At 37.0% G+C, this 15,366-nt stretch overlaps 1 protein-coding gene across 1 annotated transcript in view; it reads left to right on the top strand.

Annotated features, from left to right (window-relative positions):
• Positions 1-335: 335 nt before the first annotated feature.
• The window catches only part of LOC131036177 (uncharacterized), a 119,942-nt gene continuing 104,911 nt past the window's right edge, over positions 336-15,366 (top strand). Inside the window, exons 1-2 of the mRNA XM_057968004.2 lie at positions 336-758; positions 2,853-4,199. Of these exons, the coding sequence (XP_057823987.2) occupies positions 513-758; positions 2,853-4,199 (1,593 nt within the window). The 5' untranslated portion in view covers positions 336-512. The remainder of the gene's footprint in view (positions 759-2,852; positions 4,200-15,366) is intronic.

Here is a 15,366-nt window from a genome sequence, read left to right as displayed (position 1 = left end):
TACCAAAAAATCACATTCATAATTATATCAATGATATTTTATCTTGTAATCTAGATATATATCCTATCTTCACATACCAAATACATATATAAAAAATAATCTATTTATTACACTATGAAAACAAAAAAAAAATCAATTACAAACATTAGTAATTAATAATAATAATTGAATAACCTAATTAAATTATGAATAAAATTATTCACCTCATTCATTTTTTAAAATTGTAATTGTATTCTATCAAATATTGCTGATCCATTAATCAATCATTTCGAAAAGACAATAAAATCCATCATTCTACACTGCAACAAAATAAATCACAATGAAATACACCTCGCTATGGGCATACTTAATTACACATAAAAGTGAGCCTGCTAGTTTTATCACCAATTAAACATTAAAACCGTTTGAGAATGCAGATCTTCACTAGGCTCAAATGAGCAAAAGAAACAAATTTACGTGCCTTCCATGAATAAATTTCAAATGTGATCAGGCCCTCTTCATTAGCAGAAGCAATGGGGATCGAAACAACTACTGTGAATATTTTATTACTTCTTCTGTTATCAGCAGCACCCGCTTTTCAACAAGCTTCGGCACACAGGCATCGGGAGCTGCCGGAAGAGGAATATATTGAAGAATTGATATTAAGGCCACTGCCAGATCGAAAAGTTTTGGCTCACTTTGATTTTACTAACAGTTTGCCTCCTACAAACATCTATGGGCGCCACCACAAGATTTTTCCTAAAGCCATCTATCAGCTGGTAAGTTTTCTTCTTTATTTCTATTGTTTTATTTTACATCTTTAGTTTCAAGAACGCCAACTGAAACATACTTTAACAATATAATAAAATAAAACGTTGCAGTGTAGCAAATATGGGGAAGTTCTATTGCCCCGAGTTCAGAATTCTCGTTTTTAGTGAAGGATTTAACCGATGGTTTTTGAAAACTGCTAAATATCGGAATGGGTACTAAGCTTCCCCATATCTAGGGTTTGTATCAAGGATTTTGCCTCACATATGAAACCGTTGTGCTGAGAAGAGGCATCGCAATCAGAGCTGAATGTGAGGCGTCATTTAATTTAGAAAGTTGATGTCATTAAACAGGAACCTTGGAAAATTTGGGGGAGAACCGGTTGTGTTCCGATAATGAAGCCTGATATTCGACTGAAATTCCGATTAGCTTAAATCTGAGTTTTTTGGGTTTACTCTTTGTTTTTTGGTAATAATTTTTTAAAAAAGAGAGTTTTGGCACATAATTGTGTATGTCGAGAATGACATTTTTGTTTCTGTTTTAGGCAATGTGTCTCCTAGATTCTTAAACCTGATTTTGCTCATTGATATATTGTGCCCTGGATTGGGTCTGGTAATTTAATCAATTTTACACACAGCATTTCTGTCAAAGATTTAAATTTAGGTATCTGCTACAAAAGTTTGTTCATTTACCACCCGAGTCTATCTCACTTGGTATCTGAGCCGGACAATCCTGATGATGTGTGGATTACACACAATCTCAAGAGGAATTACTTCAGCCCTGCAAATGGCGAAAGCCAATAGTCTTTACTCTAAATATTCAACATGATAGGCTGCCCCCACTCAAATGGGCATTGGCTTCAAGTTATTAAGGAATTCTGAGAAGGTAGATATCCAGGAATAGAAAAAAGCTTTGAAATCAGTAATTGGCTTTATATTAGAAGTCTTGGAAGTTTGTTAAAGTTACTTTTCCTCAAACTTTTTATTTCGTCACCAGATGTATTATATTTTCTTTTTTGGTTAAAAAAATGTGTCCGTTAACTTTAGTTATCATACGTTCAAAACAATACAAGCTTTGAATTTTAGACTGGTCCTCAGCTGAGAAATACATGGCATTCATGATAAACTACTCGTAGCAGCCCTAGTAAGAATATGCATAAGTTGCGACTCCCAGAGGTGTGAAAAAATTAAAGCAAGGATATTTAGTGAAGCTCCACTTTGCCATACACAGCACTGATATTATATAGAGGATTTCAAGGATAGCATGTAACAACTCACAGGACAGCCGCTTACTGTAGATTCAATTTGAATAGAAAAAAATTATCACACTTAACAGGACTTGAAGTGCTACTGGATATATAAATAAACTATGGGAATAAGCAGAGCAACTGGGACATCCCCTGCCTTAAGCCAGATACACAGGGGCATCAATGTCATCTTTGTAATTATAGAACATCTGAAGTTCTGCAGGAACATCAGTGCTAGTATTTTCAGCCAATGATCTGATAAGTCCTTTAGAAAAGTTCATCCTAATCTGTAACCTCCTCACTACATTGAACAAGGTATCTGGAATAATCTACTCCGAGCCATTACAATTGCCATAACTTTTTCACATGTTTTTCTGTTAAGTGAAATATTTAAATTTTTATAAGTATCTTGTCCTGAGAGATTCTTAGTTTTAACATATCTTAAAATATGATACATACTGCCACTAAGGGGACATTGAAATATGGAGCAAATTTGAAAGCAATAACTTTGGATGAGTTAGAGAAAAACATAAAACATTGAATGCCTAGGTTAATATATGCAGGAAACTTAAATGGATGCTCAGTCATGGTAGAAAGATGTTTTTTCAAGTGCTGTATGTTGTGCAAAATGATTCAGGATAGAATTGCTCAAGCTTTTGGATGCATTTTGCAGTGATACAAAACACAATAAAAATTTGCCTCAATAAATCATTGATTGTTGGGAAGAACATTTTCACAAACAGAAATTTGAATTTTTGATTAAAATCTGACTTATCTCTAGTTTTTTGAAAGATGACTTTATGGAAGTTTTTAATTGGCTCAAAATGGTTGTTTTTAATTTGAATTTTCTGGTAAGCAGGTTCAGAAATTCAGGATTCAGGAAATGGAATTGTCTTTTACTCAGGGGAGATGGAATTATGAACGGTGGGGAGGATATGATTCATTGTCCAGTAGTAATGCCAAGCCTCCTGGTGTTGAATTATGGGCCATTTTTGATGTTCCGCTTGATCAGGTTGATGAAACATGGAAGAAATTGACTCATGCTCTTTCTGGTTTGTTTTGTGCTTCTGTGAACTTTTTGGAGTCATCAGCAGCGTATGCTTCCCCAGAGTGGACGTTTCGTTCAGATTTGATTAACAACACTTCTGAAATGCAAGATGTAAAGCACACGACCTCTTCTGACAGCATAAAAGTATCGTCTAGCAGGTTAAGATATGGTGCATTACCACGAGAAGCAGTGTGTACTGAAAATCTTACTCCATGGTTAAAGCTTCTCCCCTGTCGGGATAAAGCTGGAATTGCTGCACTATTTGACAGACCTTCAATTTATCGAGGATTTTATCATTCACAGCGGTTGCGTGTTTTGTCTGGCGAGTTTAGTTCTGAGAAAACAAGTAAGCACCTTGAAGGGACCTTGTTGCAACAGACATTAACCCTTGTTCTTCAACCTGGAAATGCACATGATGTGGCTTATGCTAGTGGACAGCTAATTCAGCCTAGCTGGTCTATTCGTTCTTTGTTTGGACGTGAATTGGTTGGAAAATGCCTTATTGCAAAGTCAAGTAGTGTGTTTTTGGAGCTAGAGAGAACCCTAGTTCAAAATCTAGAAAGTTCAAGAGAAGATAATGGAAACCCATCTCTGCTGAGTGATACAAATTATCCAAGTTTTAACTTGAATGCCGTCCCAGACAGGGTTCTGAAAGAAACAGCTCCTTTAAAAAGCAGATCTGGAATAGGGGCCAGTTCAATTGTGTTTTTGTTCATGGTTGATAAGTATAACAAGTCCCATCCTCTGAATGTGGGACTAATTTGGAAGGTCCCAGTTAATTGGTCATCTCTCCAGGCCCCTTTCCATGCAAGCAGGTTTTTGATGGGAAGTGGGAATGCACGAGGCTCTATTGTGATTTCTTTGAAAGCTTCTGAGTCTCAGCAGGAGCTTTGGGAAGGAGATGATTCATCTGTTTCATCATCTCTACATGATTGTAGTAGAAGCCTTCTTGTTTTCCAGGTTGTACCTTGGTATGTGCGGTTATACTTTCATACACTTCAGGTTTTTATGGATGGACAACCGAAGCTAGTTTGGGATGTGGTTAAGAAGATACATATTTCTCCTGCAGAGGACAGAAAGTCACCTGGCATGATGGAGATTAAACTTGAAATTCCATGTAATACAAGCTCATCTGTTTTAATAGTAAATTTTGATAAGGTAAGCTTCTATATATGTTTTACTTTTGTTAAATGTGATTGTAACATCAGAAGTCTGGACTTTAAAGTGTGCCAGAACAGTCATGATGTCCTTCAAAAATAATTCCAACATGATTTTTACATTAAGAAGGAAGCAACATACAACAATATCACAGGTTCTAAACAAATATATCATAGGAATTGCCAAAAGGTGGCAGCTTTACTTTGTGGTGTGTGAAACTTTCATCTTGACATGAGAAGCAAAAAACTCTAAATGCATGTAAATTAGCCGTAAAAAGGATATACTGGTTTTAGGAAACAGAGCTAATGCTTCTTTCTTGTACGTGCATAAACATTCAACATGGGAGGAAACAGGCATATCCTGAGAGTTCTATGTCCAGCATGAGTTGATCTATGATCATTTTCAGAAGGACAAGAAATTGCTTGTTTAGGCTGGTCTCTGATTGCCCAATATCTTTTCTAGCTTTTGTTCCTGTTTTGCCACATCCATGAGAATTCCTAATTTCATTTTGTCTTGGAGGCTAAGATTCCAAACCTCAGATTCTCAAGCTGTTCTTCATTGGGCAACTTATTCACTGGAAATTATTGCGCATGAAACTTGTATCTTGACACAAGAAACAATGAACTCTAAAAGCATAAATCAGCCTAGAAAGTAAATGCTGTTTATAATTAACAGAGAAAATACTTCTTCCTTATATAGAATTAAAAGGTAATTCATAAACTAGCACGAACATTTTGTATGTTGGGAAGTGGTATTTCTCAAGAATTCTATGTCCAGCACAAGATGATCTATGATAACTATCAGGTGGATCAGGTTTTGTTCATTTAGGCTGGTCTCTGATTTCACAATCCCTTTGCCAGCTTTAGTTCCTGTTTTGACATGTCCATGGGAATTTGTAGTTTCATTTTGTCTCAGAGACCAAGCTTCTAAATCTCAAGCTTTTCATCATTGGGAACCTATTTTATAACTTTAGTTATCACTAGGGGAATGTCATGCATAAGTTTGTCTAATGTCTGTGATTGGCTTTCCTAAATGATGGCTTCACCTGTGAGTCATGTCTGTATATAAGCTATCTGGATTTTCAGAGTTTTGAGACATCTAGAATTTTCATTTAGTAAATTCTCACAAATGTTGTCATCAGCACTCTCTCATATGTGTACATTGTTGCTTGCTTTCATGCTATTTGTTTGCCACATTCTTCAGTCTTGTCATCAATCCTGGCTTCTAATTCTTATAGCAATTGGTTCAACAGACAATTATAAGTTTGGGTGAATCTTGGAATTTGTTCCCAGAAACTGTTTCCTGCATTAACTGCTTAGAATAGCTTCTTTTAAACCTATTAAACTCTTTCAGCTCAGTACTTGTCCAACAGGAAGAGATTATTCCCTCTTAAGCTTCCACTCTCTGGTGGATATATGCAGACCTTTTCTTGCCTCTCAATGTCTTCCTTTCATTAGAGTGAGTTTTATGTCTTTGATTCATTGGACTGCTTATTAAATTCGGAGAACATTTGTGTCTTTGTTTTTTGCTGTTTCTCAAATCATTTGACTAATTTGCTATACCTTTTTGCTTCTCTTTCCAGTATTAAAGTATTTTATGAAATTGGAATTTTTATTTTTTTAGCCATCACTGCTTTGCTTGGTAGTTACCTGATCCAAAACTTTGTTGACATTCCGTTGGATCTTCTAACTTCCATTGTGATGTATGATATAATTGATAATTTGTAAAGGGATTGTCACTTGAACCAAAACTTTGTTGACATTCTGTTGGATCTTCTAACTTCCAGTGTGATGTATGATATAATTGATAATTTGTAAAGGGATTGTCACTTGCTTGGATCCCATTAGATCCAACAGAATGTTAAGTTGCAGTTTCAAAGTCCAGAGCATTTTCTTGTGTTATTTCAGATCTGCTCAGAGTTAACAAGATGATGATCAGAATATCAAAACAATTTTTGAAGGTCTTGTCGTGACCTAATCACACATCACCCCATTCCAAATGGGGACCTGCTTTTTTTTAGGTCCTCTTGGTCTTTTGGCTTTTGGTTTGTTGGGTCTTTTCGTGGCAGTCTCTTTATTCCTCTCGGTTTGCAAGTGTTTGGAGGTCAATTTGATCAAGTTTGCAAGTCATTTGAGTAAATTTGGCCAAGTCTGGAATCTATTTTGTCCATTTTAGGGTTTTGCCCTTGAGACTCGGATTTGAGGCCTTTCCTTTAGGGTTTTGGAAAAACTGAACATTGCATTGGAATTAGGACCCTTAAAGGAACTTGCTAGTGAAATTTGAGTGAATTCTAAGCAACTCTCTATTTTTAGAAAGTTCCTATTTTTTAGGGATTTCACTACCTCTCAAATTGTCTCTATTTTGCCAAAAATCAAACTTACTATTTTTAGCAGTTTCTAGTTTTAGGAAGTGTTATCCTGTCCTGTATTGCCCTAATCTTAACATTTGAAGTACTTACTATTTATAGTAAGTCTTTTTTTGGCGGGTTCATCAACAGGCAAGGCTCCTGGCATTGAAGACTGCACATTCCTGAACATTTCTAAATTCAAAAAGTTTGAAAAAGTAGGTTGACTGATCGAAAAATGGTTGTGTGGACTCCTAGCCCAGAATTAGAAAGCATTGAAAATCCTCTAAGTCTAGTAGAGAAAATCACTTTGATCCAAAATGGCATCCTGATCCAGAAACGATTGAAAAATGGCTAAGTTAGGAAGGAAATTCGTAAGGCATAAAAAATGTATATCAAAAGGAAGTGGGTCCCAGATCATGGTCATTTGAGAAATTTCCTCCATGACACGTTTTCCTCCATCATGCCCCTTTAGCGCTCAAGTTGTTAAGGGAGCGCTAGAGTTATGGTGTGGAGGAATTTTCCTCCACACCAAATTTTCCTTCACTATGCCAAAACAACACCTAGTCTAGGGTTGGAGTGCTAGACAAGGGGGGTAAAGGAATTCTTCCCAAGAAGCAAAATTCCTCCAAGACACCAAATTGGCATCCAAGGTCAGGTATGAGTGCTAGAATGAAGGTGTCAAGGAAAAGCAAAGATTTCAAAATATTCCTCCTCATGGTGATTTTGGTGTCCAAGTGTGCATCAGGGCGCTAGATAGGGGGGTGTCAAGGAAAAAGTGAAACAAGTCAAAATTCCTCCTTATGATGATTTTCACGCCCAAGCATGAAATGGAGCACTAAAGTGATGTAGGGAAGGAATTTTCCTTCCAATGATGAATTCTTCCATAGCATCAAAATTCCATGCCCAAGGATGGATTGAAGATATTCCAAGGCAAGGAAGGAGTGGAGTCAAGGATGAAATTGAAAAGAAAATTCCCCTTGGGAAAAGAATTGAAAAATCCTTTTTCAGGGATGAAAATTCATCCGAATTTCAAGATAATGACAGATTTGGCTAAGTGAGATTTTTCTCTCTTGGACCTTGGAACTCAAATTTGAAAAAATTCCTAAAAAATAGGAATTGTGGAAAATTGATGAAAAAGCTTCCCTAGAACAAGATGAACTCAGAAGACAAAAATTTCTTCCTGGGTGAAATTTTCTCTCTCCACGAACTTTCTCTCTCCAGGGGTTTCTTGCCAAGTGGATAGATAGTTGAAATCTGAAGTAAATCTTTTGAATATCCCTTCAAAATTCAAAATGGAAAGATTGGCGAGTTAGCAACACAAAAAGATGGAATATTCCAAGTTATGACGCATGACTCAAAGGATTAATGAAAGTTTCCATTTTGAAACTCAACCATAATGGTGGGACTCGTTTGCATGGCAAGTTGAAAAGGAAAGTATGACGTATTATTAAGACAACTTGCTAAGATTAGTCTCTCGCCAAATTGGTAGCTTGGTGAAGGAATTCTATATAAACGATCAAACACAATTCATTTCTCACGTGCGGATTCGGAAAAAATTGAAGTTGGAGAGTAGCAAGGATTCAAAAGTGAAGAATTTTATTTCTTTTCAAGAAGCTCTTGATCTCGAAGGTTTTATTTTATTTTCGATAAGGAATTTTTCAGGCTGGAATTTCTTCTCTGCCATTGTATTTTTAATAATGATTGTAATGTTGATTTGTTTTTGGTTTTGCAGAAATGGTAGAATCAAGTAAGGTGGCGGCTACTTCTAGGCAAACATAGTTTAAGAGCGAGATGAAAGGATTCCTTCCGGAATCTAAAATCTTCTCCAAGTGGAGGGAAATCAGCGACACCGACTTGGGGACTTTCAACTTGGCTGCTTTCTAGATTAGAATGTTTGGAACAGCTGGACTCACCTACCACTGCCAAAATAGTTAAAAGCGGAATTGTCTCGGTAATTGATTTTCCTCCAGCCTTTCAATGTCCAGAATTGATTCTAGAATGCGCAAAGCACTACAATTCAAAAAGAAGGGCAATTCTGATGTCAGACGGAAAGCTTCTTGCCAACCTAACTCTAGAGGCTAACGGGGAGACCTTTGGAATTCCATTTTATCATTCCATGACTTACAGGACTAAGGATAGAGCGACGACAATATATACTGCGGGTCCTGATAGATGCGCTGAGAAGATCAACAAGACATGGATGAAGAAGCCAAGACCTCATATCTCCAAGATGCCTAAGCAAATGACTAGTCTCGACTTCAAGTAGGAGTACGTAGACCTAGTGATGATGCTGAATAGGATTATGGGGAGCCAACATGCTTTTACTTTTGAAACCTGGATGTTCTTCTCCGTTGGTGAAGTCATGAACGCCAATGGGATAGTGGATTGGGCGAGATTGATCTGTCATTATGTGCATGAGTAGTTAAAGGATTTGAAGGAGAGGCGTTCCCAATCTTTCTACATGAGTTCATATGTGATTTATGAGACTTATAAAGCACTGAGAGGGGGGGGGAGTGAATCAGTGATAGCAAAAACAATGACACTTTAAAACCAGACCGGTTAAATAATTAACTAGTTTACTTAAGACTTTGCATGCAATCCAAAGTGTTATAACAACATTCACCATAACACAAGTGTTTATACGTGGAAAACCCAACTGAGAAAAACCACGGTGAGATGGAACTCACAAGTTAACTATCTGTAGTAATAGGTAACTGACCGGTTAAGGTCTACAAAGTGCTCTGTTGGGAGCGAATCCTGTTAGAGATTCCAAAAGCCCTGTTAGAAGATATACCTGGTTAAAGGTAATACCCTGTTAGGAGTAACCTCGAATGAGGATTTCAAATCCAAACTAATGGATCACCTGGTTAGAGGATTTGTACAATGAAGCTTGTTAGAGCTTATCCAGTTAGGGGATTTAACTGCTGTAGTGATTAGAAAACAACAGGTGGTATGATCTAGAAATAGCACATCTTGCTTGTATAGATCCTTTTCTACTCACTCAATACTACATCACCGACATACTCTGCAACTCTTTCAATAAATCGTATCAACTCTAACTCATAACACAACTCGTATCTTGCATATGTAAATGACTCATCACAATGCCTTTTTAATAGACATTAGATTTCATGTTGGCTTCAAGAACCTCATCACAATTTCCTAGGTTCAATGTATCTGGACAATCTTTCATAACACATCACAAATCATCACCAAAAAAGTCGGTTAGAGATAACACATCATGACCGGTGATAACTCATCACACAATCAGTGAAATCGGTTTGAACACCGATACCGGTTTAGTGTTCACCGCTTCCAACTCATATACCGATTGTCTCCATGTGCCTCCTTGTCGCTCTCCGCTGCATCTCGAAATTGGTGTCAGTGGAATTGAGCAAAACCAATTATCTTACTTGTATATATCGGTTGTCAATATATACTGGTTTAGACACCTTCATATCGGTTGGACTTCTCTATACATATGATACCGGTTTGCAATATGAAGACTTAGGAGTAGTACCGGTTTGACTTAACTAAGATGACCATGACAATATGAACATATGTGCGTGTGTATATGTGTTTCATCAATGACAACACATAAAGTCATCCAATACAAAAATCATCATCAAGCCAACAATCTCCCCCTTTGGCATTGATGGCAACACTTAGAAAATTTTGAGACAACTAAGTGTGCTTACAAAAATGTACAGACTCCCCCTTAACAGTACATACAAAATTTTACATCACATACATATTTCTACTCCCCCTTTGACAACAATGCCAAATTGAAAAGTAAAATACATATATATTACATCAAAATTTGCATAAAAAACTGCATATATAAATATAAGAGTTTTTACAATGGAAGTCTTAAGAAAATGTCAATGAAATGAGACTTCATCTATGCAAAATCATTATCCTATGTTTCTAACAATGTTTCAGTGATCTCAACAGTTGTCAAAACTTGTGTAGAAAATTCTTCCATAGCATCCACTGTGCTCATCTCTGGTGTAGCCAAAATTGCTTCAGAATCCTTATATGCCCTCTGTAGAATTTCAAGTTATAGGATCAACTGGTTCTTCAGTTCTTTCAAGGATCTGACTCACTTAACCTGTTCAAAATCATAGATAGCTAACAGATGTTGCAAAGCATTAACCGATTTGCCAAAATCTAAAGCCGAATCCTATACAGGGTTATATGCAGCACTTATCCACTCTAGTTCTTTCTCTGTTTCTTCACGCTTTTGCTTTAAATCAGAATAGAAGAAAGAAACTTTAGATATATTAGCCAAAATTTTACCTCCTTTTTCTATAGGAGTTCTCAAAAGATCTTTATTCACAGATAAAGCAATCTTGCCTTTATCTATATCTGACATTAGTTGTTCTCCCCTTTTCTTCCTATAACCTTTTTCGGCTAAGGCATGTGCTACCTCTTCAAGTGATTTCATTTGGTCAGTAGCATCAGTAACTAGCTGTCCAAGCTTGGCAATAGGGGTAGACAAATTACCAGTGTCAGTCTTCGGTAGGAGACTTGACAAAATGTCAACAACAGTCTGAATTGTTTCTGCTTCTTTTCTCTGCTCTTTCAATCTTTTCTTTTAAGCCCTAGATTGCATAACAGAAGCAATCTCCATAAGTTCAGATGCGCTTAATTTGTCCACATCAATTGGACCTTGTATACTGATTGAGTCATCATCATCATCAGTTTGCTGCTTCACCTTTTCTTTTTCCTTTTCATCCTTTTTCTCTGCTATCTTCTCTTCTGTTTTCTCTTTCTCTTTCTTTAATTGATCCTCCAGAGTGGATTTAGTGACCGGTGACAGTTGTTTTTCAACAATGTGTCTCTCGATCGGTGGTGGTTGAATATCCACATTTGATTCTGTAGCCGGTGTTTAGTTTCTTTAACAGGTTCAATGTCATTGCCGGTTAGATCAACAGTATCAACAATCTCTTCAACTTCATCCACTGAGAATATGACCGGTGTGGAACTTGTGTCATCCTTATCTTTGACAGGATAGATAACATTTGGTGTAATAAACTCTTCAGCATCTAGCTCCGGTGGAGCTCCAGTGTTAGTTTGATCAGGTTTATTATCATATCCTTTCAATAGTGCATTCATCCTTTGAATATCTTGAGCTATAAGATGAGTATCATCTTCAACAGGTTGAAACTTTCCATCCAATAACCTTAGTCCCCTTGATTTAGAATGAAACTGCCCTTTGTACTTATCAAGCAATGCTAACAACTCATCTCGAGACAACTCAGGAAAATATTGAATAAAAACTCTATCAATAATTTCTTGATCCTTATCTAAGACCATTTGTCATTTATTTTCAAGTATTGAATATAAAGAATCAGAATTGTCTTTTTTAATATCTTGTGCTAATCGGTTGTATTGACATAGGTGATTGATTGCCTCTTTTACCACTTCTTGTTTCTAACCTTCATCAAATGAATCAAAAATTCTTTTACATTATCAAACCATTTCCTCCTTAATGTTTTTAAAGTCCTCTCAAAATCACTCATTGGTTTGAATGTTGAAACATTAATAGGAGTACTTTGTTTAGAAATGTCTACTATTGGTTTGGATTTCTTACCAGTCACTTTCATTTTCTGTCTCTTCTTTAGTATCAGTTTCCTTAGATTCATCTTGAAGAATGAGATGTCTTCCTCTCTTCCTTGTTGCAGTCATTTTCATTTTCTTTGTCTCTTCTTCAGTATCAGTTTCCTCAAATTCATCTTGAAGAATGAGATGTCTTCCTCTCTTCCTTGTTGCAGTCTGCTTCTTTGCATATACCTTGGGTACCGGTTCCTTTTTGGTCTGAATACTTCTGGTTACCCTTGTACCCGTGGTCACAGAAGCTGGTTGACCAACTTTCTTCTTTTTCTCCTTGGTACTATTGGGTTGAGCAGGTGCAATCCTTTCTTGATAAGTTCCCAGTCTTTTTTTCTTTGTATCCTTAGGAGAAGCCAAAAGGTTGTTGGCATAACCGATTAACAAGTCATAGTTGACTTCATAGCTCATTTCTTCCATTTCTTCTTCTTTGGTTTCAACTGGCTCCATAAGGCAAAAGTCAGTGGTTACAGTGAAACAAATGTCTTTTTGAAAGTGTTTCACCACTTCATCTGATCACCTTAATCTCATGCTCATCCTCTTTTGAAACTCATTAAAATATCTGTTCATGGCAACAGGAAATGTGTTCTTCACAGCCTTAATGCTATTCTTGATTTGGGCTGTAACCGATATGTCCTTAGACCATTGAATATCACCAATTCTTGGAATGAAATTCTGAAAGTAGAAAAATAGACCAATCAACAGTTGACCATATTTAAACTTTTGACTGTTGTCCTTCTTAATTGATTCTAAGTTCAGCATCAATTGACTTCTCATTGCCTTGCACAAGTCATAATCTGGATTTTCTATCATCATCCTGTAGGCGGCATGCACAACAACAGATGGTATACTGTTCATCCTGCTAGAATGGAATATTCGGTAGCCAATAACCATAGTTGCAAATTTGACTCCTTGATCTACAATGTTGTTGACCGATATAGCACGACTGTCAGTGGTGGTCTTTGTCAAAGCAATAACAGTCTCCTTTGAGATTGTTTTCAATTTTGGTACTTCACCGGTTTGGTAGAAACCGGTTACTGCATGAATAGCCTCCTTTGTGATTGTGTGAGACCTATCAAGATGCATATTTCCTCCATGTACACGGCTAAGGATAATCCTGACATGTTCCTCTTCAAAATCTTCTAGAAAATATACTGCGTTATGAAAACCTTTCTCATGAACCCTAATATATTTGGGTTTGATCTTCCCGTTCTTATCACACAAAGATTTAAGCTGAGAATAGATTGCTAATGACCCTAGATCCTCAATTTTGCAATCAATGTAACTAGACAAATCTTTGTTAATCAAAACACCATCAAGAACTTGAGACAATGCATTATATGATTCTATTTTATCCGATCCCATAGACTCCATAGCTTTTGCAGTGATAAAAAGACTTTCTGCCAGGGTAGATGACGATGCCATTTGAAATAATCTGACTTACGAGAGAAGATTGATCAAAATACCTTATTCCCTTCAAGCTGCTAGGGTTTTCGGTTGCTCTCTCGCTTTCACACCCGATTCGCCTTCCTTTCGCTTCAAATCCGATTCAACTTTTTAAATCATAGCACAAATCCATTCGCAATCAGCTAACAATGCTCTGTTTCGCTCTGCAAGTGCTCACAAATTCTTCTTCGAATGCAATTAGGGTAAAAATAACTTAGTCAAATTTCCTTTTATTAACTTACCCATTGCATTTATTACACTACCGATAGGGTAACAAACCCTAATTACCACTTAACAAACTCGCCTGTACCGGTAGGTATATAACCAGTTGGTAATCCTTAGAAAACCGATAGATAACAATATCAAAAATTCACATATTACAACTTGAAATGCAAAACTCTCTTACCATACACTCTTCAAGGGGTCCAGAAGTAGATTTACCGTTATGCTCCCCTTAGGCTTTTTGAAAAGCTCAGTTTACTAGTGTAGCATTCTCCACACTAGGTGAAGGGTTTGATTCTTTTGCTGGCTTGTCCTCACTTTTCTTCTTCCAAATTCTGTTCATCTCCACTCTGGTTTCTTCAACATCAACCTTCTGCTTTCCTTATTGATCTTTAGAGTAGTTTACCGGTTTATTCTTCTTGGCTCTACAGAACTTAGCCATGTGTCCCGGTTTGTGACAATGATAGCAGGCCATCCCAAATGCTCTCCAAGGTCTTGCATTACCTCTTCCAGTCCTTCTTCTGCAGTTCATAGCCACATGACCAAAGTTATTGCAAATTGTGCAAATTACATTGGTTACCTTCTCCATCTTATAGGGACTGAACCGGTTGACATAGGGTTTTTGCCAGTTCATGTTTCTCCGGTTGTCATAAGTCCTTTTCCAGTCACCGATAGGTCTTGGATTCATGTTAGGTGCCAGATTGTTCGCTCCATATCTGCAGTCAACTGATCTATGTCCATACATATTGCATGTGTAACAATGACCTTCAAATCTTCTAGACACATATCTAGTATTAGCATTATAGCTTGTGTTCTCATTAGATTTGCTTCTACACACATTAGCAGTATGTCCAGGTTTGTGACAGATAAAGCAAATAGGTTTGTAAGTTTTCTTACCAGTAGGCTTCTTAGCCTTAGGAGCAATTTTACCTTCATGCATGCTGCTCTTGGTACTAGAAGATTCTCCTTTCTCAGATGTATTGAATCCTAATCCAAATGTGTCACCTTTCATTCTCTGAGATTGGATCTGTTCATCCAACATAGAGGAGCTTTTGTTAAATTTGTCAAGCTTCCCATTAGCCTCAGTAAGCTCTTTGGTAAGATCTTTATTGTGCTTGTTTAGAGTCTCTCTAAGAGACATTGCCATTTCAAGATCTAACTGTAATGCTTATTTCTCTTCCTTCTCCTCTTGCCAATGCGCATGCAAAGCTGCATTCTCCTGCTTGATCTTAGAAATCTCATGATCTCTCTCTTTGATCAGGTCTCCAGCTGCCCTCCTTGCTTGAAGTTCTTGACTCATACTGATTGTTAGGGCTTCAAGTTCTCTCCTTAGGTTTAGCTTCTCACCATTCAGTTTCTCCACTTCTTCAGCCAGTGCATCAATATTGGCCTCATCTGAAGAACTGTTGTCAGAGATCTCCAATAATTGTTTAGTCAACTCTCTCCTCTTTACTTGTGAAGTTTTGAATCTACCTCTCAGGGTTTCAAGTTCTTCCCTGGTTGCATCAAGTATTCTAGCCATCTCTCTATAATTCATAT

The sequence above is a fragment of the Cryptomeria japonica genome, chromosome 10 (genome assembly GCF_030272615.1).
Source record: "Cryptomeria japonica chromosome 10, Sugi_1.0, whole genome shotgun sequence".
In the NCBI taxonomy this organism is placed as follows: Eukaryota; Viridiplantae; Streptophyta; class Pinopsida; order Cupressales; family Cupressaceae; genus Cryptomeria; species Cryptomeria japonica.
The sequence above is the reverse complement of the archived record's forward strand: the minus strand, read 5'-3'. Positions and strand labels throughout refer to the sequence as shown.